Source organism: Acinonyx jubatus, chromosome B3 (genome assembly GCF_027475565.1).
Source record: "Acinonyx jubatus isolate Ajub_Pintada_27869175 chromosome B3, VMU_Ajub_asm_v1.0, whole genome shotgun sequence".
In the NCBI taxonomy this organism is placed as follows: domain Eukaryota; kingdom Metazoa; phylum Chordata; class Mammalia; order Carnivora; family Felidae; genus Acinonyx; species Acinonyx jubatus.
In genome coordinates this window covers 119,609,059-119,637,044 of record NC_069386.1, presented here as the reverse complement: position 1 = coordinate 119,637,044, position 27,986 = coordinate 119,609,059, and the positions used below count along the sequence as shown (strand labels likewise).

Sequence of the window (27,986 nt, the reverse complement as noted above, 5' to 3'; positions counted from 1 at the left end):
GCATCGGTGTCATGTTTAGAACGATGCAACAAGAACATTCCTTGAAGAAATCAGCAAGAGGAAAGAGAAGGGAGGCCCGAGGGCACTGGCTGGGTAGGTCCTTGGACAGTGGTGCATGGAAGGGAATCTTAGGAATTCTGCCTGTTCCTGCAGTTCCCTCTTCCCCAGGCTGCCCTGGGCATGACTGACATTCAGGGAGTCCCCACCACTGTGGCTGATGTCTGTCTGGAGAGCTGAGGCCCCTGCTGTATCACCTGTGACAGTGTGACGGTCCGCCCCTCTGAGGCCTCACTGCCTACCGTGGGGCACAGGACTTACCACCCACAAGATGACGTTGAGGAACAGCACAGTGGGGATTCCCCCAAAGGGCTGCCCCTGCAGGACGGTGCTCTGAGAATTGAAGCAGTTGTGTGCTGTCATGTTCTGTGTCTCTTTCACCATATTCAGGTTGCCCTGCACGGCAGCCATCCTGGGACCTTCCTGGTGACAGAGGGGTGCTCAGGTCAGACACAAGGAATCCCTCTCACTCTGCAAATGCAGAAGGCTGATGGGGAGTTGGGGGGGGAGGTAGGTGCACTGAGTACCCATCAGACCCAGTGTCCATTGCCAGCCTGTAGCAGGTCAAGGCAGGGAGGCTCAGCCCTGAAAGGGCATAGAGCCCTACCCGGGAGGAGCACAGCTGCCTTAAACCCAGGGCCGTGATGGCAGAAGAGCCCAGGTCCCAGATCCCCTGGAAGAGATTTTATTTTGTACCACTCACTCCCTTTACCAAGAGTTGTGAGATGCACATCCAAATGGATCTTCCTATTTCTACCTTTGTGAAACTTTTCTTGTATATAAATGAACAAACTTCACAGAGGTGGGTAGGACCCCAGAGTGGAAATATTCGGTTTGGAGAACAGAACCGCATTCATGGGAAGCCTGTGCAGATAGGGTCTAACATCTTATGATTCTCCGATGCAGCTTCCAGGAAAGGAAGTTTCCTAAAACTAAATGAGGTAAAGCTATAGAGTGCCCTGCACATAACAGTGACTCAGTAAACGTCACTGTCTTCAGGTCAAACTTGAACCAGGGAGATCAGCACCTGCCCAGAGCCTGAGCATTTTGGTGAGACTCAAATGTAGGGCTCATGGTCATGGGCATCAATAGGTCTCCAGACTCAGAAAAGAGCGGGAAGCACAGATGAAAACTGGAAGTGACTGGTAGCTGCTTAAATTTATCTGCAAAGTGTTCTGGTTTTAAAAGATCATTCAGGGGCACCTGGCTGGTTCAGTAGCTAGTGCATGTGACTCTTAATCTCAGGGTTGTGAGTTCAAGCCCCATGTTGGGCATGGAGCCTATTAAAAAAAAAAAAGAATAGCTAAGATTTCAGGGCGCCTGGGTGGCTCAGTTGGTTGGGCGTCCAACTCTTTTTGTTTTTAATTTTTTCTTAATGTTTATTTATTTTTGAAAGAGAGAGAGAACATGTGCAAGCTGGAAGGGCAGAAAGAGGAGGGGACAGAGGATCTGAAATGGGCTCCACGTTGACAACAGAGAGCCTGATGTGGGCTCGAATCTTGAGATCATGACCTGAGTCGAGGTCAGATGCTCAACTGACTGAGCCACCAATGCGCCCTGGGCATCCAACCCTTGATTTCAGCTCAGGTCATAATCTCACATTTCATGAGATAGGGTCCTGCGTTGGCCTCTATGCTGACAGCACGGAGCCTGCTTGGGATTCTCTCTCTTTCCCTCTCTCTCTACCCCTCCCCGATCCGAGCTCGCTCTCTCTCAAAATAACTAAACGTTACAAAAAAAAATCATTCATTTTGTCTCCAGACCTTGTCTCATCCTAGAAACTCTTCACTCCCATTCAAGAAAAGTAGGCTCATTCATCATTCATTCATTCATTCATTCAACAAGTATTTAGTGAACAACTGCCTTGTGCCAGACTAATGCTGGTGATGCAATAGTGAATAGGCAAAACAAAACAAAAAAACCCTCTCTCATTGGATCCTGGTGGGGAGAGGCAGTGCAGGGGTGACGGTGGGTCAGAAGGGTAAAGAGCGTGACTGGGAAGACCTCACTGGGAAGATGACATTTGGACAAAGACTTGCAGAGGGAGCAAACCACATGGCAGGCACAGCAGAAGGTCTGGGGGCACAAGCTTGCCTGGAGCCTCCAAGAAGAGCAAACAGGCCCATGTGGCTGGACAGGGGAGAGTGAAGGGGGTGAAGCTTGGACAGGGAGAGTGACGGGGGTGAAGCTTGAGCCAAGGAGTGACGTGAAATGACTTATGTATTAAAGGCATTACTCTGACCCTTGGTTTGAGAATAAATGGGAGTGGGGCCAGCTGAGAAGCAAATACAGAGAGGTCAGTTAGGAGGCAAATTACAGCAATCCAGGCAAGAGGTAACAAGTCTGGGATGGAAGGGGAGAAGGCGGTGAGAAGCAGTCAGATTTTGGAAGTATTCTGAAGGTGAAGCCAGCATGTGCTGATACAATGGGTGGTGGGGGGCGGGGTGTAAAAGAGAGGAGTCCAGGGTGACCCTGACGTTTTGGGGCCGAAGAGCAGAAGTGCCTTTATTGGGTGGGACAGACCAGGAGTGGGGGGAGGGGTCAGGAGCCGGGTGCTGGACATGCTAAGTGGAGATGCCAGGCGGGTGGCTGGACACGTGAGCCCGCAGCTCAGAGGAGAGTCAGGAGACATAACTGTGAGAGTCACCAGCAGACAGGTGACTGTTGGAGGCATAGGACTGGGTCACCGAAGGCGTGAGCTCAGAGTGAGGCTCAAGGTCTGAGTCTGTGCAGGGTGAGGCCCCAACACGGGGAGGTGAGGCAGGTGAGGAGGAAATGAGAAAGGGACTAGAAGAGGGGCCAGAGAGGAAGGAGGAATAGCAGGAGTGGGTGGTATCCTGGAAGCTAAATAAAATGTTTCTAGAAGGGAGGGATCGGCTGCACTGATGCGGCCAAGTAAGATGACAACTGAGAACCAGCCATAGTTGAAGCAACGTGGAGGTTTAGTCGGTGGCCAGACTGGAACAGGCGTGAGAGAGAATGGTGGCCGGAGAATTGGAGCCAGTGGGCATGAACGATTCCTTTGAACGGGAATGAGAGTTTGGAGGTGGTTAGGACGGGAGAAGCAGCAGCACAAGAAAAGTAGGCTCATTCGTTATGCATTCATTCATTCATTCATTCATTCAACAAATATTTAGTGAACAACTGCCTTGTGCCAGACTAATGCTGGTGACGCAAGAGTGAATAGGCAAAACAAAACAAAACAAAAACCCGTGCAGCAGCACGGAATGCTGGTGGGAACGGACCGGTGGGAACTTAAAGGCTGGCGATACGGGGGAGACAGGGCATTGCCGACACAATGTGAGGATGTGGGAAGGGCCGGCAACCGGTGCACAAGTGCAGACGTTGGTCTTGGCCGAGAGCTGGGTACTGACCCACGGCAGCAGGAGGGAGGCAGGCGCACAGGTGGAGCTCGCGGGTGCGCCCGCCCAAGGCTTCTATTTTCTCAGATGCAGGGGGAACAAGTCTCAAGGTTGCTGAGCAACGCAGGTGGTGGGCAGATGTGGGATGTTTGAGGACAGGACGCAAGGCAGAAATAGAAGTCTAGAGAAGTGGTGGAGTGAATGCATTATGAGAACATGGTGGGACTGTTGCACAGCACTAAGGGGCCACTGAGGTTCATGGTCTTGAATCTGCAGCAAGAGTAGCCAGACTCACTGGGCCTCTCCCCCAGCTGTGCTCATCGGTGTGGATGCAGGTGAGCCGCTGTGGAAGAGGCAGACGGCTCGACCTAACCAGGGCAGACGTTTTCCCAAGTAAGTAGGAGAATGAGAGGGCTGGAGTTGTACATGAGGGAGTCGTTTTAATGACTGGCCAGGTAAGGACAGAAAGGACACGCGAGATGGGCGAGGGATGGTGACAGGTGCTGGGGGTCCACGGAGGTAGAACTGTCAGGTACCACAGTCTGTGAGCCGACACGTAGGACGTGGCTGTTGGAAAATGAGCTGTGTGGCACTGAGATTAAGAAGGGATCGGTTATGGGTAGAGAGAAGGTCTAGGGCATGAAAATAGAGTCAGTGACTGAGTCGTGTCAAGGAACTGGGAGGCTGGAATGTCCTTTACGGACAGGTGGATCTTGAAATCGGTAAGAATGAAGACGGGAACAGCACTGACGTGACGGTGAGGCAAGAACTGAACTCTTCTGGGAAGGAGGGGAGTGATCTGGTGGGGGGGGAGTCAGCGCCTGTACCAAAGACGGGGAGCGAGATGTCTAGGCTGACACCTTGGGTCCAAGATGGGAGCTTCAGCAGGAAGGAAGGAAGAAGAGTCTGGAAGATGCACAGAGGAGCAAGGAATACATCTCTCTTGTCCCCAGGCCTGAGAGGGTGGTAAGGGAGGCCCTGTCCTGGGTAGTCTGTTTCAGTTCCCAGTGGGCAGGCGAGGTGCTACAGGAGCTGGGGGTGTTTCTGGGCATCTTGGGCTCTGTGGCACTGAATGCCAGTTCCAACACTTACTAGTCACCTCGAGCAAGCTACTTAAGGTCTCCCTGCCTCATTTACTCATCTACAAAAGGGGAGTGGTGTTAGTAACTAGTACTCACTTTGCAGTGCTATTAAGAGGGGTAAGTGGGGGCATCTGGGTGGCTCAGTCGGTTAAGTGTCTGACTCTTGATTTCAGCTCAGGTCATGATCTCATGCTTTGTGAGGTGGAGCCCCATGTCGGGCTCTGAACTGACAGCATGGGGCTTGCTTGGGGTTCTCCCTCTCATTCTTTCTGCCTCTTCCCCCTCAATAAACAAATAAACATTTTTTAAAAAAAGATGGATAACTGGGTTAAGATTTGTCAGTCATGGAGAGCAATGCCTGGGACACAGAAGTATCACACAGACACTTGTCAAATGAAAAGTGGGCGCAGAGCTCCAAGGGGCACAGCGGAATGCTGTCTGGAGTTGGGGAGGCTTTGGAGATGGGGACAGAGAAGGGAATAAAGAAGAGGGTGGTGTGCAGGACGGGTCCGGGGCTCCCTGTGCTAACTCACAAAAATAGGGAAACACACGAACTCATCCTTCTGTTCCCCTCTCTTTCTGCAGGGGCTGCCCACGGTTTTACTACTCCAGGTCACTGCTTAACTCATTGACACAAGCATGTTTAGCTAAATATAAACTTACAAGGATTTACACTGAACATGGTACCTTTTTTTTTTATAGTTTTTTTAAAATGTTTACTTATTTATTTTGAAAGAGAGAGAGCGCATGGGGTAAGAAGCAGAGAGAGAGAGAGAGAGAGAGAGAGAGAGAGAGACAGGAAGAGAAAGAATCCCAAGTAGGCTCCACACTGTCAGTGCACAGCCCTGACACGGGGCTCGATCCCACGAAGCGTGAGATCATGACCTGAGCCAAAACCAAGAGTCGGAGGCTTAACCCACTGAGCTCCTGGGCGCCCCTGAACGCGCTACCGTTTAACAGCAAGCCTTCTGCCGGAAAAGCCAGAGTAGCCCGAGGAGCGTTTCTCTTGGCATCTCTGGCAGCTGCGGCACCAAGGTACAGTTCTGCTGGTGGCCACCTGGGGGAGCCCGCGCTGAGAAGCCGCGGGGGAAGGCGGGGCGCGGGAGGCGCAGGCGTGATCTGAAGGCCTTGGAGGGCCGTTCCCTACCTGCGTCAGTTCTCCAGAGAGGGTCTAAGTCAGGCCTGGGGGCTTCGCTCAGCTACCCGGAAGCTGCAAAAGAACAAATGCAATCTAAAGACCACAAGGCCTAGGGGCCCAGGCCATCTGCCAGGGCGGCATCATCTCTCAGGGCTCCTGAACATCTTTATGTTCAGGATATACGTCCTTTATCATGTGTATTTTGCAAATACTTTTTCCCAGTCTGTTGCTCGTCTATTTGTTTTCTTCATGGTATCTTTGAAGCTCCACCGTTTTGGATTTTGACAAAGTCCAGTTTATCAAACGTTCTTTTATGGACATTTGATGCTTTGGGGATGCTTTGGGGTGCTTTGGGGATGGTGATGGTGTCTAGGAAATCTTTGCCTACTCCTATGTTTTCTCCTAAAAATCTTATAGTTTTAGCTCTGACACTGAAGTCTATGATCCATTTTGAGTTAAAGTTTGCAGACGCTGTGACGTAAGTGTCTAAGTTCATCTTTTGGCGAGTGGCTATGCACTTGCCCAGCACCCTTTGCTGGATCTCATCTTTAAAACGAGGGGAACAGCTGGGAAGCCCCTGTCAGGGCTGTCTGGGGGCCTGGAACCAGGGCAGGGATGTGCAAGTGCTTGGTGACCAGCAGCACAGCCAGAAGGACGTGTGACTTTTATTTGGTTAATACCATACATGATGAGGGAAGGGGGTGGGCCGGGCTGGGAAGAGCTCTGCCTTCCATCTGGCTCTAAGGAGGTTTGAGTCCTGGATGCTGCTCTTTCCCACTTAACTCCTACACACTCATTTTCTCTCCTTCCAAAAGCACCCCCCTTCCTCCCTCCCTCCTCCTCCCTTCCTTCCTTCCACAAAGAAGGGCTGAGTACCTACCATGCACCAGCCATCATGAGAGGCCCTGGGGGCCTGGCAATTCCGTTTCTCACCAATATGAGTCTCCCAGACTCACTGGGGAGACCTGTAAGCACGCCAGGCACGAGCCACCACACACTCTGGCACACTTTGGTAACCCAGGTAAAGGGGGTCATGGGGAGGGCCCACCTTGAGCGGTCAGAGAAGCCTTCCGCAAGGAAGTCACCTCTGAGCTGAGAAGCGAGGAATTCGAATCAGCAGTGTGGTGGGGAGCATGGACAGAGGGAACCATGTTGGCCCAGAGCCAGAGGGGGCACAGAGCATGGTGTTTTGGGAATGTGAAAACGAGTAGTCATGGCTCGAGTGCAGGATGGATCACTGGTTTATGCTTTCATTTGTTCATTTGTTCGTTCAACAACAATTCGTGGCAAATCTACTCTTCCCAGGAAGTACAAACACAAGTTCCTCTTCAGGGGGTGCCCAGTCTTTGGGGTTTGGGGAGACGACTGCTGTTGGGAGAGGCATGGCCCAGCTGCCGTTCTGCCTAGGAGGGCCTCCAGACACAAGGTCCGAGCCTCTAACCTGGAGTGGGATGCAGTCCATCGGCAGGGTTGGGCAGGTGCAGTCTGCAGGAAGGTGAGGCAGGTGAAGGAAGGAGGCAAAGAAGGAGGTGAGGAAAGAGAAGAGACAAGAGAGCCTCGCCCCCATCTCAGCACCTTCCTCAGCTTCCTCAGCAGCAAGCAGAGGCAGTGTCATGGAAACCCAGAGCATCGTCCTGCCTTTTGTCCTCACCCCTAAACCACGACTGGACCTCCTTTCTGGAGAGGTTTCCTTCTTCCTTCTTTCTAGCTCTTGGGTGTGAAGAAGAGGGGTAGAGAGCTTTCTGGAGATCAAAGTAGCAGCAGTGGAAAGAATGCAACTTGAAATCTGAGGGTTATAAGGGAACACAGAACAGGGGCACCCACCTGCCCGGTGCAGGGGCATCAGGGAATTTCTCTTCAGGCATGGATTTTAGGGAGGCATGAACACAGGGAGGTTATTCAGGGCGGTGGGAAGAAGTGGACTGTCTGCAGCCAGACTGTCTGGGCTTAAATCCCAGGTCCACCCCTGTTCACTGTGTGACAGCACTGTGAGGACAGTGACCTCAGCTCTCTGGGTCTTAGTTTCCACCTCTGGAAAGCGGGGATAATGGCACTGCCTCACAAGGTTGTTGTGAACACGGAATGAGTTAACTCACACAAACCCCTTTGCAAATGCTTGAGAAGCAGTGCCATTAGCCAGTACTACCGTCACTGGCACCAGGTCATCTGCGACGTGCTGGTGAAGGGCCCAGACTGGACCATTCCTGGTCTCCTCCCGCCTACTCTGTTCCTGAACAGACCAGGGGAGGACTGTCCAAGACCCCACAAACTGCAGCCTGGAGGTTGCTGCCTCTGTTCTTCCTATGCATGAAAAACGAATGTCAGCCTGGCTTTTTGGGCCAAGGAGGGGCAGTGAGTGATGGTGGGGATGCCGGCTGGGGGGTCAGGATCCTCAGTCCCCTCCTCAGCTGCACATCTTATCTGACGGGGAAGTGTGTGGCCTTCCTCCCCTCCCATTTCTCCCCGTCCTGGCCTCTAGTGGCAGAAGCTGGAGGCTGGGCAGTCCCAGGCCGCAGGCGAAGTTTGCTTGGGGAAGTGGGCAAAAGCTTCAAAAAGAACGAGTTCTGTCTTTATTAGTCAGTCCCCTGGTCTGGCGCTCACCTCCTTCCTTCCAGACCTGGCCTGGCTTCAGCTACTGCTGTCCTAACCAGCCAGGCCAGCAGGCCAGGCCCTCCTCATCTCAAGGCCAAGTCTTCTGTGTGAGGAGCCCAGATCCCACAGCTAGGGCAGCCCAGGAAGCCCTTGGTGTATGTGGGAGGGGCACGATCTTATTAATAGCTAACATTTATGGAGCACTTACTATAGGAGAAATACTTCCCATTTAAGTATGTAGCTCTCACAAGTACCTAAGGGTACTAAAATCATCCCCTGATGAGAGGGCAATTAAGGCCCAGACAGGTGAAATCACTTGCCTAAGGTCATGGTGCTAGTAAGTGGCATGCCACCTTCTCTCTTGCCACCACAGGTCCCTTGCATATGCTAGACCTTCCACCTGGAATATTCCTCCCTCCCACTAGTTAACTCATTTTCCCCTAGTTAATTGCAGCTCGGTTTTTGCCTCCATAGGGAAGAACCCCAGACCAGGTGAAGCCCCCACATTCCATGCCTCAGAGCATCTTGGGTCACAGACACAGTATGACATTTAAGAGTGGGTCCCAAATCCTGTCTCTGCTATTTATAAGCTCCATGTCCTTGGGCAAATATCTCAGCTTCCCTGTGCCTCGGTTTCCTTATCTGTAACATGGAGATGTTAATAGCATCTACCTTATTGGCTGGGTGTTAGGAATGTATGAACCAATTCACATAAAACACTTAGAACGATACTGCTATATAGCAATGGCTCAATACAGTTAAGTATTATTTTCCTTGTTTGAACCTAGTACATTTGACGTTCATTTACAAGATGACATACTAAATGGCTGGCTCCAACAGTGGATGCAAAGCTCCTTAATGGCTACGTTTGCTTAGTATTTTCTCTGCTGTGCTGGTTAGAGCTTGGTGCTTTACAAATATTTGTGGAAAGGGGCCCCTGGGTGGCTCAGTCGGTTAAGTGTCCGACTTTGGCTCGGGTCATGATCTTGTGGTTCGTGGGTTCGTGGGTACCAGCCCGGTATCGGGCTCTGTGCTGACAGCTCGGAGCCTGGAGCCTGCTGCGGATTCTGTGTCTCCCTCTCTCTCCGCCCCTCCCCACTCGTGCTCTGTCTCTCTGCAAATATTTGTGGAAGAAAGGAATGACTGGCAGCAGGCTGGGGTGGGTCTCACTTGGCCCCCCCGATCTCCAACCCAGAGTGTCTGGCTGGAGGGGCTCCTACAAATTCTCGAATCTAAGCCCTTCCTCCCACAGATGAGCAGAGGTTTGCTGCAGCCGAGTATGTCCTTGGCCTCCAGTCTCACAGGGCTGGGTGGCCCCTGGCCACCCCATCCCCCCTGGAGCTCAGCTCAATCAGTAGATTGAGGGCACGGTGAGATCTCAGGCTGAGCAGCCACACACACACACACACACACACACACACACACACACACACCTGGCACATCTCTTATCTGAGTGTTGTGGAGCGAACACATTCCCTCCACAAGCTGCAGGCTTCACTTCGACCCTGATTTACTGCCGTAATTCCTGTCTCTGTGGTAACAAGCGGGACTGAGCCTTCGGCTAGCAAAGACTGGGCAAAGGGCTCGTCATCGTCAGGCCAGCACTGTTGTTCTCTCCCCAGCCTCCTGCCCGCTGGATTTCTCTGAGGGAGTCCTGAGTGGGCTGGGAGGGGAGGGCTCCGGAGGGGAGGCACAGCCCCAGTTAGAGCAGGATGAGAGTGCCCGGCAGCAGGAGCTAACAGGCAGGAGGCACTGTTGGGTGCCGTCCCCCTCAGCTCCTGCTGCTGCTAGGACGGCCTCTGGTGGACCGTGGTATATGCTGGGGAGACAGAGGGGCTGAGCCCCAGCCCATGCACACCCAACCCACTGTCGATGACTGGTCAATGTGTAACTAGAACCAGCCTTGACTGGACACCTGCTCTGTGCCCGCACTGGGCTAGGAAGTGGGGAGGAAAGCTAAACTACAATAGACCTGGCCTCAGTGAGCATTCCATGGACCCGGCCTAGTGAGCGGTCTGTGGTCCTGGCCTCAGTGAGCGTTCTGTGGTCCTGGCCTCAGTGAGCGTTGCGTGGTCCTGGCCTAGTGAGCGGTCCGTGGTCCTGGCTTCAGTGAGCGTTCCATGGACCTGGCCTAGTGAGCGGTCCGTGGTCCTGGCCTCAGTAAGCGTTCCATGGTCCTGGCCTCAGTGAGCAGTCCGTGGTCCTGGCCTCAGTGAGCGTTCCATGGACCTGGCCTAGTGAGCGTTCCGTGGACCTGGCCTAGTGAGCGGTCTGTGGTCCTGGCCTCAGTGAGCGTTCCGTGGACCTGGCCTAGTGAGCGGTCCGTGGTCCTGGCCTCAGTGAGTGTTCCGTGGACCTGGCTTAGTGAGCAGTCTGTGGTCCTGGCCTCAGTGAGCGTTCTGTGGTCCTGGCCTCAGTAAGTGTTCCGTGGACCTGGCCTAGTGAGCAGTCCGTGGTCCTGGCCTCAGTGAACATTCCGTGGTCCTGGCCTCAGTGAGCGTTCCGTGGACCTGGCCTAGTGAGCGGTCCGTGGTCCTGGCCTCAGTGACCATTCCGTGGTCCTGGCCTCAGTGAGAGTTCCATGGTCCTGGCCTCTGTGAGCGGTCCGTGGTCCTGGCCTAGTAAGCGGTCCGTGGTCCTGGCCTCAGTGAGAGTTCCATGGTCCTGGCCTCTGTGAGCGGTCCGTGGTCCTGGCCTAGTAAGCGGTCCGTGGTCCTGGCCTCAGTGAGTGGTCCATGGACCTGGCCGCAGCGAGTGTTCGTTCCATCAGGTGGGAGAGGCCCCAAAACATGAAAGCAGGTAATCGGAATAAAGAGTAACAGATGCTCTGTTGAGTGAAGAAAACAAGACACGGACGATGGCGCAGGGAAAACGCCCTGCACGTCTGCCTGGTCTCTGGAAGGAGACCCAGGACATGCTTAAGTGGTTGCCTTCTGGGAAGGAAACTAGGTGGAGGCTGAAGCCTCCTGAGGAAGACTTACTTTCATTATATTCTCTTTTTCGCTTTTTGAATGTTTTACTGGGCACACCTAACCAAGCAAAACGAACAAACAAACAAACAAAAACCAAACCAAGATGAAAAGCCGTGCCGGGGTAAGGGCCATAGCAGGGTGTGACCTGCATTGTGCTGGTTCCAGAGGCGGGGACTCTAACATCGAGGACTCTTCTCCCCTCAGGATCTGAGGGTTCTCATCTGCCAGGGCTCTGTGTGTGTGCGTGTGCGTGTGCGTGTGTGTCTGTCTGTCTGTCTCCATACCTGTGCATTTGGGAATGTGTGAATGCACTGGATTGAATTCCTGTCCACTTGGAGCCACAGAATATGACCTTATTTGGAAATAGGGTCTCTGTGGATAGAACTAGTTAAAGTGAAGTCGTACTAGATTAGGGTGGGCCATAAGGCCACCGCCTGGTGTCCCCATACGAAGTCTTCATGGAGACACAGACAAGAAGCCACGAGAACACAGGCCAAGACAGAGACATGAAACCACACAAGTCAAGGTACAGGGGTGCCGGCCACTCCCACAAGCCAGAAGCGGCCAGAGAGGCTTCCCCCCGAGAGCCTGCAGGAGGGCACAGCCCCTGCCAGCACACTGGATGTCACCCTTCTGGCCTCCAGAACTCTGAGAAAATGAATGTCTGTGGTTTGTGGCCGCAGGGTCTGGGGTAATTTGCTACAGCTGCCCTCAGAATGGATCCAGTGGACCTACGCATTTATGTTTGTGTATTTTGAGGTGTATCGGTGTATTGTGTGTGTGCATCTGCGTAGAGGGAGTGGCATTTGGGTGTGCTTGGGAATGTGTTTATGACTATTTGGGTTTTGTGTGCTTGTGTGTGCTTTGGGGAGCATGCATGTTTATGTATTTGTATGTGGGCATGCTGAGTTGTGTATGTGTGTGTGCATGTGTGTTGGGGGGCGGGAGAGAACTCATGGATGTAGCCAATGCTCTCTAGGGTCCTTCTTAGCCCTAATATTCCAGAAGTCTGCCCTGAATTTTGCTACAGGGCTGGCCTCAAAGGGCTGCTGGTCAATGGCAGTGGGGAGGGCCTAGCACCAAGACCCGGTTGGACCCATTCTGGTCTAGTGCCGCTTGGGAAAGGAGAGGTCTGTGGGGACAGTGTTCTCCCCCGCACCTGCCCTGTCAGCAAAAGGGTCTCAAGCTCAGGAGCGTGGGATCAGCAGGAGCTATGTCCTGGGGACCTAGCCGACAGCTTTCTTGGAAGCCTTCAGCAGAGCAGAGACCCCCGAGACTCTACCTCCTATGGACCTGAGTTACTCTGAAACATGAGAGTGGTTCTCACACTCTGGTGCCTCAGCATCACCTGGAGGGCTTGTTTCCCGCAGATGCTGCCTCCCTGCCTGAGTTTCTGATGTGGCAGGTCTGGGGTGGAGTCTAGAAGTTCCCGGGTTCCTGGGTGATGCTGACATTGCTGAATGGGGCTTCGAGGATCACTGCACTGGGTCATGGGACACGGGGCGGGGTGGTCTTCAGCCTCCTCACCCTACCCCCAGGCCTCGGTGTGGGCATCCTGGTCTTTCAGGACAGGCCCTGGAAAAGTCAGGCCTGGAAGGCACAATCCTATTCTCTCAGTCCGTCTCTCCCGGCTGTCTGTCACTCATGAAACCATTCATTCAGCAAAATAATGGGCCAGACTGTTCCTTGCATTCAAGGTGCTTATAGTCAAAGCACAAGATTCTAGTGGGTACAAAGACCCCAAAGAAACTGTGACAGGTCTGCATAAGTGCACTCCAGAGGCCTGGTGAGGGGGTGCCGGGAGCACAGAGGAGGAGCCCTGGACAATCCAGAAAGGCTGCCTGGAGGTGGTGCTGGCCAAGGCGGCTCTTCAAAGTCGGACAGCAGTAGTCACATTCATTGAGGGCTTACTGCCAGATGTTGTGCTCAGAGTCTGTAAGCGTGGGTTCTTTTAATCCTCACAACTCCAAGGTGGGAACTACTGTCACTAAAGAGAGATTTGAGTCCAGCAGCCACATTCCTAACCTTGGGTGCACATGGGGCTTCTGCCCCGGAGTTGGAGCTGGGGTTACAGCCATGGGAATGCCTTCCCGAGGGCACACGACATTCCTGGAGGAGACCCACAAAAGTGGAGAGGAAGGTGGGCTCAGATTACGTTAGGACTGTCCCCTGAGGGAGTTCAGGTCCCCATATAGAAACGCACCACCCCTTGGGGCGGCAGAGATGGGAAGGACACCCAGCTCTGTTCCCATCTGTCTAAATAGGGCAGGAGCCAGGCTGGCTGCTGGCAGGGGTGGTGGGGGGGGGGGGCGGGGGGAGGCGGTGGTGGCAGGGGGAGGGGGTTGGAGAGAGGTAGAGGGAGAGCCCAGAGCGCAGCTGCTCCAGCCATGGCGGGGAGCCAGATGGCAGAGGCTGCGGGGCTGGCTCACGTGGCTTCACGGGACCTGTGGGACAGAGAGGGCCCAGGGCACAAGTGGCCTGAGGATGACGGTGCTGCTGTAGTGGGGGCTCTCTGGTTACAGATTTGACCATGATGAGGGCCAGCCCTGGAGAGTGGCTGAGGAGTGACGGGCTGGAGCAGCCTCCGTGACATAGGGTGGTCCCCGTACTCCGGCCCCCAAGCAGTCTCTGAGAGGGGTCCTGGCCTCCTCAACTAGAGCATAAACTCCCAGGCCACGGGCCAGCCTCATCGTGACCTGGCTCCTGCCTCTTGGACAGGGGAGTCAAGAAAGTCACTCTGATCCTCACTGAATGAAGACTCAAAAGAGCTCCTTGAATTCAGAGGATAGAACCAGAGGAAATGAGCCCCAGCTGCGGTAAGACGTATTCTAGTTAGACACCAGGAAACACTGGTCTGGGATGCTGAAGGAGGTAGTAGCTATTTCTGGGGAAGAAAAAACCCACCCTCTGTCTCTTGACAACCTGCCTCAACTAGAAGAAACATGGTGGGGAACCTCTGTCCCGTTTCTTCACTAGTACCTCCATCCTGTCTCACCTACATTTTGGTTCCCTCTCTCCTTTCCTGCTCGTCTCCCTCTTCTGCCTTCTTTGTGTGAGTGGGACAACCCCCCCCCCCCCACCACCACCACTTGTCCCAGTATTTCTGGGGACCTTTGAGCTTGGCCATACTCAATTCAGCCAATGTTTGCTGAGCCCTACACCTGCCTCATGGAAAGATCACATAGTTAAACCAATGCCTATACCAAAGGCAGAGAGTAACGGCCATGAGAAAGGTAAAGCCAAGGTAATGGGGCTCAGAGACCACAGCTCCCCAGGGTCAGGGAAGTCTTCAGAGAGGCGGCAGGCTAACAGAAACCATTGAGACAGGGGCATTTGGGGCAGAGAGAACAGATGAGTGATGGAGAGAAGCAGAGAGTGGAATATTCCAGAAACGGCAGGTAGACTAGGCTGCAGAGGTGGGGTGAGCAGGGTCTGGTGAAATAAAAGGAAGGTCGTGAATTTCAGAATGAATGATTTGTACTTAATTGCGTAGGCAATAGGAAACTATTGAAGGTTTCAGAGGAAGGGCATGACATTATCTGGGCTGGGACTAGAAGGGTTTCTAGATTTAGCTCCTATCCTGGGATCTCGTGAAGGGCACTTGGCCCCGATTCTGAGCTCACGGGCTTCTCAGAGGTTCCCGAGGGGAGCAGACAATCGGCGTCTCCAATGTCACCTTTTTGGTGAGGCCTGTCCTGATGACCGTATTTAATAATCAAAATCCCCAGGCCCTCCCATCCCCTCTCCTCCCCTGTTTTTCCACTGGATTTATCTCCTACCACCCTTTGCCCATAGTTTATGCTGTTTATTGTCTGTCCTTGCCCTCATTAGAATGAAGGCCCCATGAGGGCAGGGTCTATGTCTATCTGTCTTGCTGCTGAATATTCCAGTGTTTAGCATACCGCTTGGAATCCCAACAAATTCATTCACTTGTTGAATGAATAAAGCCAAACATGCCTCCGTGCAGGAACCAGCATGGTCTACTGTGTTCCCTCTCTGTCACTTCACTCCTGGCTTCCTGAGCATGGCAGCACCGGTGTGGAAAATCTCTGCGAAAGCCAGACAGAGCTCTGCTTCTTCTCCACCGAGCCTCGCGCCCTTGCCAGGATTCGGAGATTTGGACTGTTCTCTCTCCCCTCCCTTGCCAAAGATACCACCGCTTTTCTTCATCTTAGAGTGGAGGCCAAGCGAGGAGATTTTCAATTAAGGAAAGTGAGAGGCTTGCAGGACGGAGGCAGCTGCACCTGGCAGCTTGGAAGAACACCTCTGACGGACGGAGCAAAATGACCACAAGTTACAGGGTGCCCCGCCCCATGTAGGCACTGTACAGGTGCCCCCTGGGCACTTTGATCCATTTTGGCCTCCCATCAATCCAATGGAACGGGTACTGTTCTCCCGTTTTATAGATGGAAAAATAGAGGCTCAGAGAAGCTAACTGACATGGCCAAGGTCTCCCCACCCAGTGAGGAGCCCGGTTTTGGACATGAGTCTGTCCTACTTCAACCCAGTGCCCGCTCCTCTGTGGCACGAGCCTCTCTTCTGCCAGGGAAGCAGTGAGGTGCAGGATGCGGGGCTTGCCAGGTTTCCTGACCAAGGTGCCATGTCGCGGGTGGTTTCTGCTGGCCTTGGGCTTCCCACCTGAGCTATGGGAGCTGAGGTTCTGGCCACTTCCCAGGGATGGATGAGGACAAAGACGTCGCGTCTGCCACCTGGCTGGAACTCATCCGAGTGTGAGTTGTAACTGCGGTCACTGCCTGCTCTGGCCTGTGGCCGGGCATCCCCTCCTCACTCTGACATGTACCAGGAGGGCTGGAGCCCGAATGGCGCCCCCTGCACGTGAGGCCCCCGCAGCTCCGGGGGAAACCAAATCTGCCCCCTGGGCGGATGCAGCAACAGGCAACCAGGGCTGCTCCTGCCGGGGCACGACGGGGGAGGCAGAAGAGCCTGGATCAAGCCCCCAGCTGTGGGGCTGCCAGGGGCTGTGCTTCCATTCCTTAGGGACTCAGTTCACCCACCTTGAGGGTGGAAACCCTCTCTCTCAGCAAACACTACTGATTCCTTATTATGTGCAAGGAAAACAGTAAAGCTTCTGCTTTTGAGGCCCTTAAAGGACAGGTTAGACACAGTCACTGAATGGGCAATGGGGAGCCATGGATGGTTTTGGAGCAGGGCAGAGAGATGACTGCTTTGCTTTAGGGAGGTTAATCAGGAAGCAGAATGTGGCTTTTGTAATGACCAGGGCTAACACAGGTCAGCACTCACTGAGTGCTGGAGGTTGTTCCAAGCACTTTACAGATATTAACTTTAATCTCTACATCACCCTAGGGGACTGCTGGTATCCCCATTACACAGATGAAAAGACTGGCATACACAGAGATCACAAAGCTAGTGGGTGGTGGCATTGGGACCTGCGCTCTCCTTGCTCCCAAGCCTGTGCTCTCCACCACAATTCGATGCTGCCTCTCGGGGCAATCTAGACCAGGCAGACCAGGGTCCAGTGCGGCCTGGGGGGTGCGCATGGCCAGAAAGATGGACGTGAACTACTCGCCTGTAGCTAAGACTCCTTGACCTGGAGAGCTCTCACAGGCCGGGCCAGGAAATTATAAGGGAGATGTGAACATCAAGCACTTTGATCTGCACAGAAAAGAACTCTATCTATGATCGCTTTTATTGATAATGGCAACAATCACAGTGTTCTTGGCCAATAGCTTACACAGCGGTTAACTTCTTTGGTAGAAAAGAGATTTTAGAGACTCTCAGATAGAGAGATCTTATTACTGTGAAAGCCTGTCTTGACTACCCAATCCCTTCTTGATTTGATTGATTGATTGATTGATGTTTATTTATTTTTGAGAGAGAGCTAGAGCACACACAGGGAAGGGGCAGAGAGGGAGACACAGAATCTAAAGCAGGCTCCAGGCTCTGAGCTGTCAGCACAGAGTCTGACATGGGACTTGAACCCACAAACTGTGAGATCATGACCTGAGTCACCCAGGCACCCCCCTTCTTGATTTTATTAACTTACTTAAACTAGGGAGAAAGCCTCACTGCGATGCTAACTTGGCTTTAATGCCCTCTGCTTGGGATGTCTGATCACTGCCAGTGTCCCTGTCACAAAGGGGGATGAGTTGCTACGAGTCACTGGGTAGGTGGAAGGAGGGGAAAGGACTGGGGGTCCTCCTGGCTGAGGCTGGGCAGGGAGGAAGGGGCTGAACCACGAAGGGCTGCCTGAGACCCAGGGGCTTTCGGTGCTGTTTTGACGAGATTACAGCTGGTTCCTTAGACATGTTCATCTACAACATTGTCAACAACACTATTGATACTATGCTTGAGAGGTTAAAAGAGACTGAGGTTGGATTATATCACTAAGATCCCTTCCAGTTCTAAGAGTCTATGGAGATACCATCTGTCCCAATCCCTGTGTCTGGCTGCGTTCTAGGCCTGTCCCAAACCAGGCTCAGCTGGGCAGGAGCCAGTCGAGACCCAGCTAAGGGTTCAGAGTGGGTGTTTCTTCAAGCAGGGGACATCCTACCGGAGCCAGAGTAGCCTTTGGCCCCCTTCCCAGGCTTTGGGAGTCGAGGTCACCTGGGGCAGTGTCCTTTGGAGAGAGGACTGGGCTTTCCTGTACCTCTTTCAGGTTGTGGGTTTAGGAGGGTTTAGGGAGAACCTTCACCCAAGCACTGACTGGAAAGCCACAGGCCATGGGCAGTGGGGTGGTCACATTTCCTGAGCCTGAGAGAGAGTTGGCACGAGGGTGTTAGCACTGCTGGGTGGGATGGCTGCAAGGGCACCTACCTGGACCAGCAGGTAAGGTTTGTGGCTCAGGCAGATGGGTGGTTCACTGGCCCTCCCTCCACTTGATCGGTCCTCAGGTGCTTCTGAGCGGCCCAGCCTTGTCCCTGCTCAGTTCCTGACAACGAAGGTGGTTCCTCCAAGGCTCTGTGGCATAGGGACAACAAAGCACTCTCAGGTCTCCCCAGCCTCCCCAAGCCAAGCACCCTCACCCAACATGCTCGTCAGCATCTTCTCATGAGGCCTGCCTCAGGGGAGTTCTCCTGGAGCGAGGGGCACCCCAGATGAAGCCATGACCCCCCAGTCTGCCCTATCTCCACATCCAGCTGCCCATCCCTGAGGTGGGTGAGCCAGGAGCCACCCTTCATCCCAGGTGAGCATGAGCCTGGGGATGCACTGTTCTAGGAGTCCAAGCACCGAGGTCCCCTCTGCCACTTCCCTCCTGGTGACTTGGAGCACCCCCACTTTCCCACACGGGGGCCTTCAGCCTAGATACCCAGACACTGCCAGCAGCGCTGAGCTGGGGAGCTCAGGGGGGCCCATAAGAAGCAGGGGATTTCAAGTAGCATCGTAGGAGTCCCAGCTCTGCCCCCAGCCAGGGGCCCTGGGCAGCTGCTGAAACCTCACTAGGCCTCATTTCTTTTGGCGGTATCTCTTCAGCCCTTCCAGATTTGAAATTACAGATGTAACAAGAGGGAACCTACCGAGAAACAAATTTAAAGAGATAGTTCAGGGTGAGGCATTTAAATGGTATTCTCCCTTTCTAATTGCTTTCTTTTTCTTTTTAAATTCTGAAAATAACACGGTTGTAGGGGGAAAAAGAATCAAATGCACCATGAAACCTCCCCCTGCGACCCCAAACCCCTGCTCCACTTCCAAACAGAGCCACACTTCCTGCTGTGCATTTCTGCAAAAATGTTCCCATAAATAATGACAAATACATATGTATGCCTGCCTCTTTATTTTAAACTCAGCCAGGAACATATTTCCAGTACTCTGCTTTGTTAACATACACCACACGTCCCCACATACTAGCACAGACAGAGCCTTCATTTTTGCAGCAGCTCATGCCTTCCGCTGAAAAATGCACTTGTAATTTATGTGAATCCACCCTCGTCGATGGATGCTTAGGTTGTTTCTACCTTTCTGCCGCGCAAAGCTGCAAAAAACGTCTTTGGTTATAATCGTCGTGCACGTGTGTGAGGTTAGCTGGAGGATAAATCCCCAGGGGTAAGGAGCCGAAGGTTAGGTGGGCCTGAAATTCTGAGAGGTGTTTCCAAATTGTCTTCCAAAGAGGATGAGCCAGTTTGAACTGCCCAGCCACGCACGAGAGTGCCTGTTGCCTCCAACCTTGACAACACTGTGCGTTACCAAGTTTTTAAAGTTTGCCAGTGTGAGTGTTGAAAAATGGTTATCGTTTCGGTGTGTAATTCTTTAATTATCAGAAAGGGCAGACATTATCTTCATGTTTATTGATTAACTGGCCTTTGCATTTTTCTGTGAACTGCCTATGTCCTTTCCAATTTATCTTACTGATTTTTAAAAGGTTTTTCTAAACTAAGGCAATGAATTAACTTTTTGTCATGTGCATTGCAAACTGTCATATTCTTTTTTACTTTATTTATGCCATCTTTTGCATAAAATTTCAGATTTTTCTGTAGTGAAAAGTATTTCTTACTAGAGCATCCTAAGAATCATTTGCCCCTGTTTACCACTAGTACTGTTAGGGTTTTCTTTCTTTCTTTTTAATCTTTCCTTCTTTCTAATCTTTTTTGTTTTCTAGAATATATTTTGGTGTAAGGAGTATAGTATGGCCCAGCTTTCTTTCTTTCCCCCAAGGGGCTAGATAGTTGTCCCAAAGTCACGTATGAATAATCTCTTCCCTCCCTCCACCCAGTCACCCTCTTTCTAAATTTAAAATCTCAATTTAACTATGTAGTAGGATGGATACAAAGAGCATGACCTCTGAGTCAAGTGCTGGTTCAAATTCTAGCTTCACTGGATCTAAGAGAATTTACCTAACCTTCCCGTGCCTTGGTTTCCTCATCTGAAAATGGTAATAACAATAGCACCGTCTATTGTGAAGATTAAGTGAGTTATTTCAGGTAAAAGGTGCAGAAAAATGCGAGTATGCGCTGTCTATAAGAGACTCACCTCAGCTAGCTGTAAGGACACACATGGGCCACAAGCAAAAGGATGGGGGATGACCCTGTATGCAAATGGTAACTGAAAAAGAGGAGGGGTGGCCATACTTCCATCAGACAAAGTAGACTAAGAGTCCAACACTGCAGCAAGACACAAAGAAGGATATTACATATTGATGTAAGGGTCCATTCTCCAGGAAGTTATAATAATTATAAATATATATGCATCTAACAGCAGAGCACCCAAATAGGTGAAGCAGACAGACAGAATGGAAGGGAGAAAGAGTAACTCAGTAACAGTAGGAGATTTTAATAAACCACTTTCAATAATGGGCAGAGCAACCAGACAGAGGATCAATAAGGAAACAGAGAACTTGAATATACCCAACACTACAGACCAACTGGTCCCAGCACACAGGTGCAGGACACCCCACCCAACGGCTGCAGAACACACACTCTTCTTGAGTGCACAGACTGTGTCCCAGGACTGGTCACGTGCTAGGCTACAGGTGAAGGGCGTCCTACTGTGCCTGGCACATGGGAACCACTTCGTGTCAGCGATTACTGTCATCCCTGCTGTCTATCAGACGTGCGTGGGTCTTTGTCTGGATAAACTTCTGTTCCATTGATCTGGGAGCCATGCCACCACTTGACAAATATTTATTACCATTGCCAGGCCCTATTCTAAGTGCCGGGGCACCAGGAGTGAATGGCAGTAGTAAGAATCTGCTCTTGCCACCTCTGCTTAGACTGACTTCTAATTATGTTTAGCACTTTTACTGATATTATAAATGCTTTTTTCCATTATATAAGACGCTAAAGTTTATATGTAATAGAGCTATACATTGTTGTCTTTAATATTTATTAGCCGTCATCTTACTATATTCTTTTATTATTTCTCCTAGTTTTTCAGTGGATGATCTTGTTCTTTTTTTCCTTCAGGTGGTCAATCTCATTATCTACAGCTTTAATTGATAAATTGGCCTCCTTTTATAACTTTTATTTTCAAAATTTGTATGGGATTGTTTAATACTTCTAGAGAAGTATTAAAGAATGCTCAAGGTAATAGTGGTCCTTTTCCCCTTGTATGTGTTTATATCTGTACACACACAAACACACATACATACACATGCATAAAATTATGTTAAGGAATATCCATCTACTCCTATTAAATAAGACTTAAAATTGAGACCTGGAGTAGCCCAAGCAATCTTGAAAAAGAAAAACAAAACTGAAGTTATCACAGTTGCACATTTCAAGTTATATTATAAAGCTAAAGTAATCAAAACAGTATGGGACTGGCACAAAAATAAACACATCCATCAATGGAATAGAACAGAAACCCCTAAAATAAACCCAAAATTATAAGGCCACTTAGACTTTGGCAAAGGAAAAGCGAATATCCAATGGTAAATGGTAGTCTCTTCAACAAATGGTGTTGGAAAAACTGGACAGCCACATGCAAAAGATTGAAACTGGACCACTTTCTTGCACCATACACAAAAATAAATTCAAAATGGATTAGAGACCTGAACCATAAAAATCCTTGAAGAGAGCACAGGCAGTAATTTCTCTGATATCAGCCGTAGCAACATTTTTCAAGATACATCTTTTGAGGCAAGGGAAATAAAAGCAAAAATAAACTGCTGGGACTACATCAAAGATAAAAAGGTTTTGCACAGTAAAGGAAACAACCAACAAAACTAAAAGGCAACCTACTGAAGATATTTGCAAATGACATATCCACTAAAGGGTTAGTATCCAAAATATACGAAGAACTCAATACCCCAAAAACAAATAATCAAATTAAAAAAATAGGTTAGAAGTCATGAACAGACATTTCTCCAAAGAAGACATACAGATGGCCAACAGACACATGAAAAGATGCTCAACATCACTCATCATCAGGGAAATGCAAATCAAAACTACAATAAGCTATTACCTCACACCTGTCAGAATGGCTAAAATCAACAATAGAGTGTTGGTGAGGATGTGGAGAAAAAGGAACCCTCTTGCATTGTTGGTGGGAATGCAATCTATGCAGCTACTCTGGAAAACAGTATGGAGGCTCCTCAAATAATTAAAAATAGAACTGCCCTATTATCCAGTAATTGCATTACTTGGTATTTACCAAAACAAACAAACAAAAAACCCAAAAACACTAATTCAAAGGGATACATGTACCCCTATGTTTATTGCAGCGTTATTTGCAATAGCCAAACTATGCAAGCAGTCCAAGTGTCACCCATAGATAAATGGATAAAGAAGATGTGGTATATTTATATGTATACATATATCTGTGTTATATATATACCATTGCAATACATACCATTATATACAGTGTGTGTGTGTGTATATATGTATTCCATTATATATATTACATTGTGTATTTGTGTGTGTATATATACATATATATAACAATATATACATATAATAGTATATATATAATACTATGTGTGTGTATACACACACACACAATGGAATATTATTCAGCCATAAAAAGCATGAAATCTTGCCATTTGCAACGATGTGGATGGAGAGTATTATGCTAAGCTAAATAAATCAGTCAGCAAAAGACAAAATACTGTATGATCTCACTCATATGTGGAATTTAAGAAACAAAACAAATGAGCAAAAGGAAAAGGGAGACAAACCAAGAAACAGACTTTTAACTATAGAGAACAAACTGATGGTTATCAAAGGGGAGGTAGGTGGGGGGTGGGTGAAATAGAGAATGCAGATTAAAAAGCACACCTATATGATGAAATAAACTAAAATGAAAAAAAATAACATGATAAAAACACTTAAAAAGAAGAGTTACTATCAGGGACATATTTTGAATTTGTCATAAAATGCCTTTAAGGCCTTTTTAGCATTTATGGAGCTGTTTATGTGATTTTTCACCTCTTTTGACCTATTGCTTTGTTTAAGATATTTGTTTGTGGTGTATTTTTCTTAAACATAACACTGTATGATCCTATTTGTTAATATTAATTTATGAATTTTGCACCAATATTCATAAATTCATTTTTTTCCAGTAATTTTTATCTTTTTCTGTGTTCTTTGTCAGTGTCACGCTGGCTTCATAGAATAACTTGGAACCTCTTCTTCTCTATGGTCTGGTATGGTTGGTCACCCTTAAATAATGTAGAATCATCCCTTTCTTGAAGGTTTGATAAACCTCAGGTTTTGGGGGGTGGGATTTTATGAAAACTCAGTTTTCTTCATGATTATTGGTCTGTTGAGGCTTTCTAGTTAGTTCTTCTGCTGGGGTCAAACTGGTGATTTATATTTTCTCAGAAAACTATCAGTTTCAGCTTGTTTTCAACTGAATTTACATGTAGCCTAGGACAGTATCCCCCAAGAATTCTTTCTCTGTTCCCTGGCTTAGTGGGTATTTCCCCATTTTAATGTTCAATTTTATAGATTTGGATCATTCCTCCCCAACCCCCATTAGATTACTTAGACTTTAAAAAAAAATCACCAAATTGACACATGCTGTTCAAGCAGTAGCCTACTGACTATGCACGCAGCCCAGAAATAGAGGAGCTGGAATCAGGAACGAGAATGAGGAAGGGAGGGGCAGCTTGACAAACACAAGTTATTCAACAAACATTTAAAACGTGCAGAGTGATTCCTATCAAAATAACACCAGCGGTCTACACAGAGCTAGAACAAACAATCCTAAAATTTGTATGAAACCAGAAAAGACCCCGAATAGCCAAAGCAATCTTGAAAAAGAAAACCAAAACTGGAGGCATCACAATCCCGGACTTCAAGCTGTATTGCAAAGCTGTAATCATCAAGACAGTATGGTACTGACACAAGAACAGACACTCAGATCAATGGAATAGAATAGAGAACCCAGAAATGGACCCACAAAATGTATGGCCAACTAATCTTTGACAAAGCAGGAAAGAATATCCAATGGAATAAAGACAGTCTCTTCAGCAAATGGTGCTGGGAAAACTGGACAGTGACATGCAGAAAAATGGACCTGGACCATTTTCTTATACCATACACAAAAAGAAACTCAAAATGGATGAAAGACCTAAACGTAAGACAGGAAATGATCAAAATCCTCCAGGAGAAAGCAGGCAAAAACCTCTTTGACCTTGGCCACAGCAAAATCTTACTCAACACATGTCCAGAGGCAAGAGAAACAAAAGCAAAAATGAACTACTGGGACCTCATCAAGATAAAAATCTTCTGCACAGCAAAGGAAACAATCAGCAAAACTAAAAGGCAACCAGGGAATGGGAGAAGATATTTGCAAATGACATATCAGATAAAGGGTTAGTATCCAAAATCTATAGAGAACTTATCAAACTGAACACCCAAAAAACAATCTGGTGAAGAAATGGGCAAAAGACATGAATAGACACTTCTCCAAAGAAGACGTCCAGATGGCCAACTGACACTTGAAAAAATGCTCCACATCACTCATCATCAGGGAAACACAAATCAAAACCACAATGAGATACCACCTCACGCCTGTCAGAATGGCTAACATTAACAACTCAGACAACAACAGATGTTAGCGAGGATGCAGAGAAAGAGGAACCCTTTTGCACTGCTGGTGGGAATGCAAGCTGGTGTAGCCACTCTGGAAAACAGTATGGAAGTTCCTCAAAAAATTAAATATAGCACTACCCTATGCCCAGCAATTGTACTATGAGGTATTTATCCAAGGGATACAGGCGTGCTGTTTTGAAGGGGCACATGCACCCCAATGTTTATAGCAGTACTATTGACAATAGCCAAAGTATGAAAAGAGCCCAAATGTCCATCGACAGATGGATGGATAAAGAAGATGTGGTGTGTGTGTGTATATATATATATACATACACACATACATACAATGGAGTATTACTCGGCAATCAAAAAGAATGAAATCTTGCCATTTGCAACTACGTGGATGGAACTAGAGGGTATTATGCTAAGCATAATTAGTCAGAGAAAGACAGAGAAATTAGAGAAAGACAAATATCGTATGACTTCACTCATATGAGGAATTTAAGATACAAAACAGATGAACATAAAGGAAGGGAAGCCAAAATGATATAAAAACAGGGAGGGGGACAAAACAGAAGAGACTCTTAAATATAGAGAACAAACTGAGGATTGCTGGAGGGGTTGTGGGAGGGGGGATGGCCTAAACGGGTAAGGTGCATTAAGGAATCTACTCCTGAAATCATTGCTGCACTATATGTTAACCAACTTGGATGTAAATTAAAAAATAAATAAAATTTTTAAAAAATTACAGAGAGTGGCTCAGTCGGTTAAGCACCCGACTTTGGCTCAGGTCATGATCTCACAGTTCATGAGTTCGAGCCCCACATCGGGCTCTCTGCCGTCAGCATGGAGCCCATTTCACATCCTCTGCCCCCCTCTCCTGCTTGTGCTATCTCTCTCTGTCTCTCTCAAAAATAAATAAATAAACTTTAAAAAAAAGTATTAAAAAGTGCAGAGAGGGGCGCCTGGGTGGCTCAGTCGGTTGAGCATCTGACTCTTGATTTTGGCTCAGGTCATCAACTGCCCTGACAGCAAGGATTCTGCTTGGGATTCTCTCTTTCTCTTTCTCTCTCTGCCCCTCCCCTGTGCTCTCTCTCTCTCCTTAAATAAATAAACATTTAAAAAGTACAGACAGCCCATGCACACATACCCTGTCCTTGAACACTCTGCATCTCCTTGTCACAAGTCCCCATACCTGGTAGAACCTGACAACCCCCACCCTGCCTTCAATGCCCAGCTGTCACCTCCTCTTGGAACCTTTCCTGGCTTCCCTGGGAAAAGCTGACGCCTTTCCTCTGACATTCAAGATTACTTTTTTTTTTTTAATTTTGACATTTTTTTTAAAGACTTTATTTTTTTAAATTAATCTCTGCACCCAAGGTGGGGCTCAGACTCACAACCCGGAGATCAAGAGTCACACTTTCCTCCTGCTAAGCCAGCCAGGCATCCCTAATTTTGAAAAATTTTAAACACAGAAAGTTAAAAGAATAAAACCAATGGAATTAACCAATGGTAACACTCTATCATTTTTGCTTCAGATCTTGTTTGTTCAAAGCAGCATTACTGACGAATTGAAAGTCCTTCCTTCTACCCGCCAGCACCAGTTCCTTCTTTGCCTTGCCAAAGACCACAAGTGTGAATATTGCAACATGTTTGTATCCATAAATCATAAATAGTGTTATTTCCATTAAAATTAAATGTTCATGAACGGCATTATTCTGCAATTTCTTATTTATTGCAATATTGTTTCAGATGTACTTGTGTTAACACAGATAGTTGTGTGTATTTATTGTGGTATAAGTTACAAAACATAAAAGTCCCCAATTACATATATTTTAACTGCTGCCTAACATCACAGTTGTAGTTGTCTACTCCATTATTGAAGATACTGAGGTGGAGACCTCTTTTGTGTTTCCAACATCGCTGCCCTAGATGTCCTTGGGACTGTCTCCTCACGCACACATGTGAATTTCTCTAGGTAATTATACACCTAGATGCAACACTGTTGGCCATCAAGTGTGTACATTTTCAGCTTTAAATGCCATTGCCAAAATGTCCCCTGGAGCCTTGTCCTGCCATTATTACAGCATTTCTGCAGCTGTCGTCATTACCGGTTGACTTGCCTACCTGCCCCCTCCCCACGAGTTACTGGAGGGCATGTGTGTGCCTGGCTGGCACTCAGTGAATGCTTGACAAATGAAAGGGTGAGCTCACTGTCTAGCACAAGAGACGGACTCTAATGGGACAAGTGCATTAAAGGCCATGAGACTGGCCCTGGCTGGGATCCAGTGAAGGCTTCATGGAGGCAGTGGCATTCGAGCTGGACTTTGAAGGGCAGGGGGGGCCTGACCAGATGAGGATGGGGATGAGGCCAAGGACTGGGCTGGGAGGAGGGGGTGGGTGGAAGCTTTGATTTGCCAGGGTGGGTGGTTCTTAGCTGAGCTGGGTGAGCGGGAGTGGGGAGGAGGTGTACAAAGCCAAGTGTGTGTATTTGGTAATCTTCAAGGTGATCGGAGCCATCCCCTACCCCGTGCAGGAAGAGACTCTGAGCCAGAGCAGAGTGTGTGGGAAGGGGGAAGGAAGCAGACGGGCAGGCAGAGAAAGGTAATTTGGGTTTAATCCAAGCTCAATCTTCAATGGCAGGCTCCTGGGAGCCAGTAAGAAGTGACTAGGTCAGGGGCGCTTGGGTTCAATGGGTCAAGTGTCTGACTCTCGATTTCATCCTAGGTCATGATCTCACAGTTTGTGAGTTCGAGCCGGCATCCACTCCGCGCTGAGCCTGCTTGTGATTCTCTTTCTCCCTCCCTCTCTGCTCCTTCAGCACACACACACTCTCTCTCTGTCTCAAAATAAGTAAACGTAAAAAAAAAAAAAAGTGACTAGGTCAGAGCTGGGCTCAAAGATGATTCCCCTGATAAGCAGGCATATAGCTGTGATACCCAGGCCCTGGAACAGGCTTGCTCCACCCAACCTCTCTCCCTCCTCTGTCTCTGGGGACAGATCAGGCCACCAGACCTGGACTTCCTCCCCAGACCCACAGGACAGCACTGGGACTTGGGCCCCTCCACCTCCTCCACTCTGTAGCTCTGGGAGCCCAGGCCATGGCTTCCTGTCCCCTCCATCCGGGCTGGTCCATGCCGGTTCCCCAGGCCAGGGGGCTGGGGAGAGCCTCCAGGAAGACAGGAAACCGAATCTGCTCTCCCTGACTCACTCAGCCCCTCTGACCAAGCCCACTGTGTGTCCCGGGGCATGAGGGGAGGGTGGAGAGGGCCTCCCTTTCTTCCATTTCCCCTGCTGTCCTTCAGCAGAGCCCAGCTCTGGGCACCCTGCCC

General features: G+C 49.3%; 1 protein-coding gene across 12 annotated transcripts in view; it reads right to left on the bottom strand.

Moving 5' to 3' along the window:
- The window catches only part of TMEM63C (transmembrane protein 63C), an 82,914-nt gene that overhangs the window by 35,393 nt on the left and 19,535 nt on the right, over positions 1-27,986 (bottom strand). For 11 of the 12 annotated variants that reach the window (XR_008299557.1, XR_008299558.1, XM_053224770.1 and 8 more), the window contains exons 2-4: positions 17,999-18,142; positions 5,649-5,711; positions 319-480 (exon numbers count right to left, since the gene is read on the bottom strand). Coding sequence is in view for 10 of the 12 variants with exons in the window: in XM_053224770.1 (XP_053080745.1) it covers positions 319-468 (150 nt within the window). In the remaining 2 variants the exon portion in view is untranslated. The remainder of the gene's footprint in view (positions 1-318; positions 481-5,648; positions 5,712-17,998; positions 18,143-27,986) is intronic. The other variant, XM_053224773.1, reaches the window with a different exon arrangement.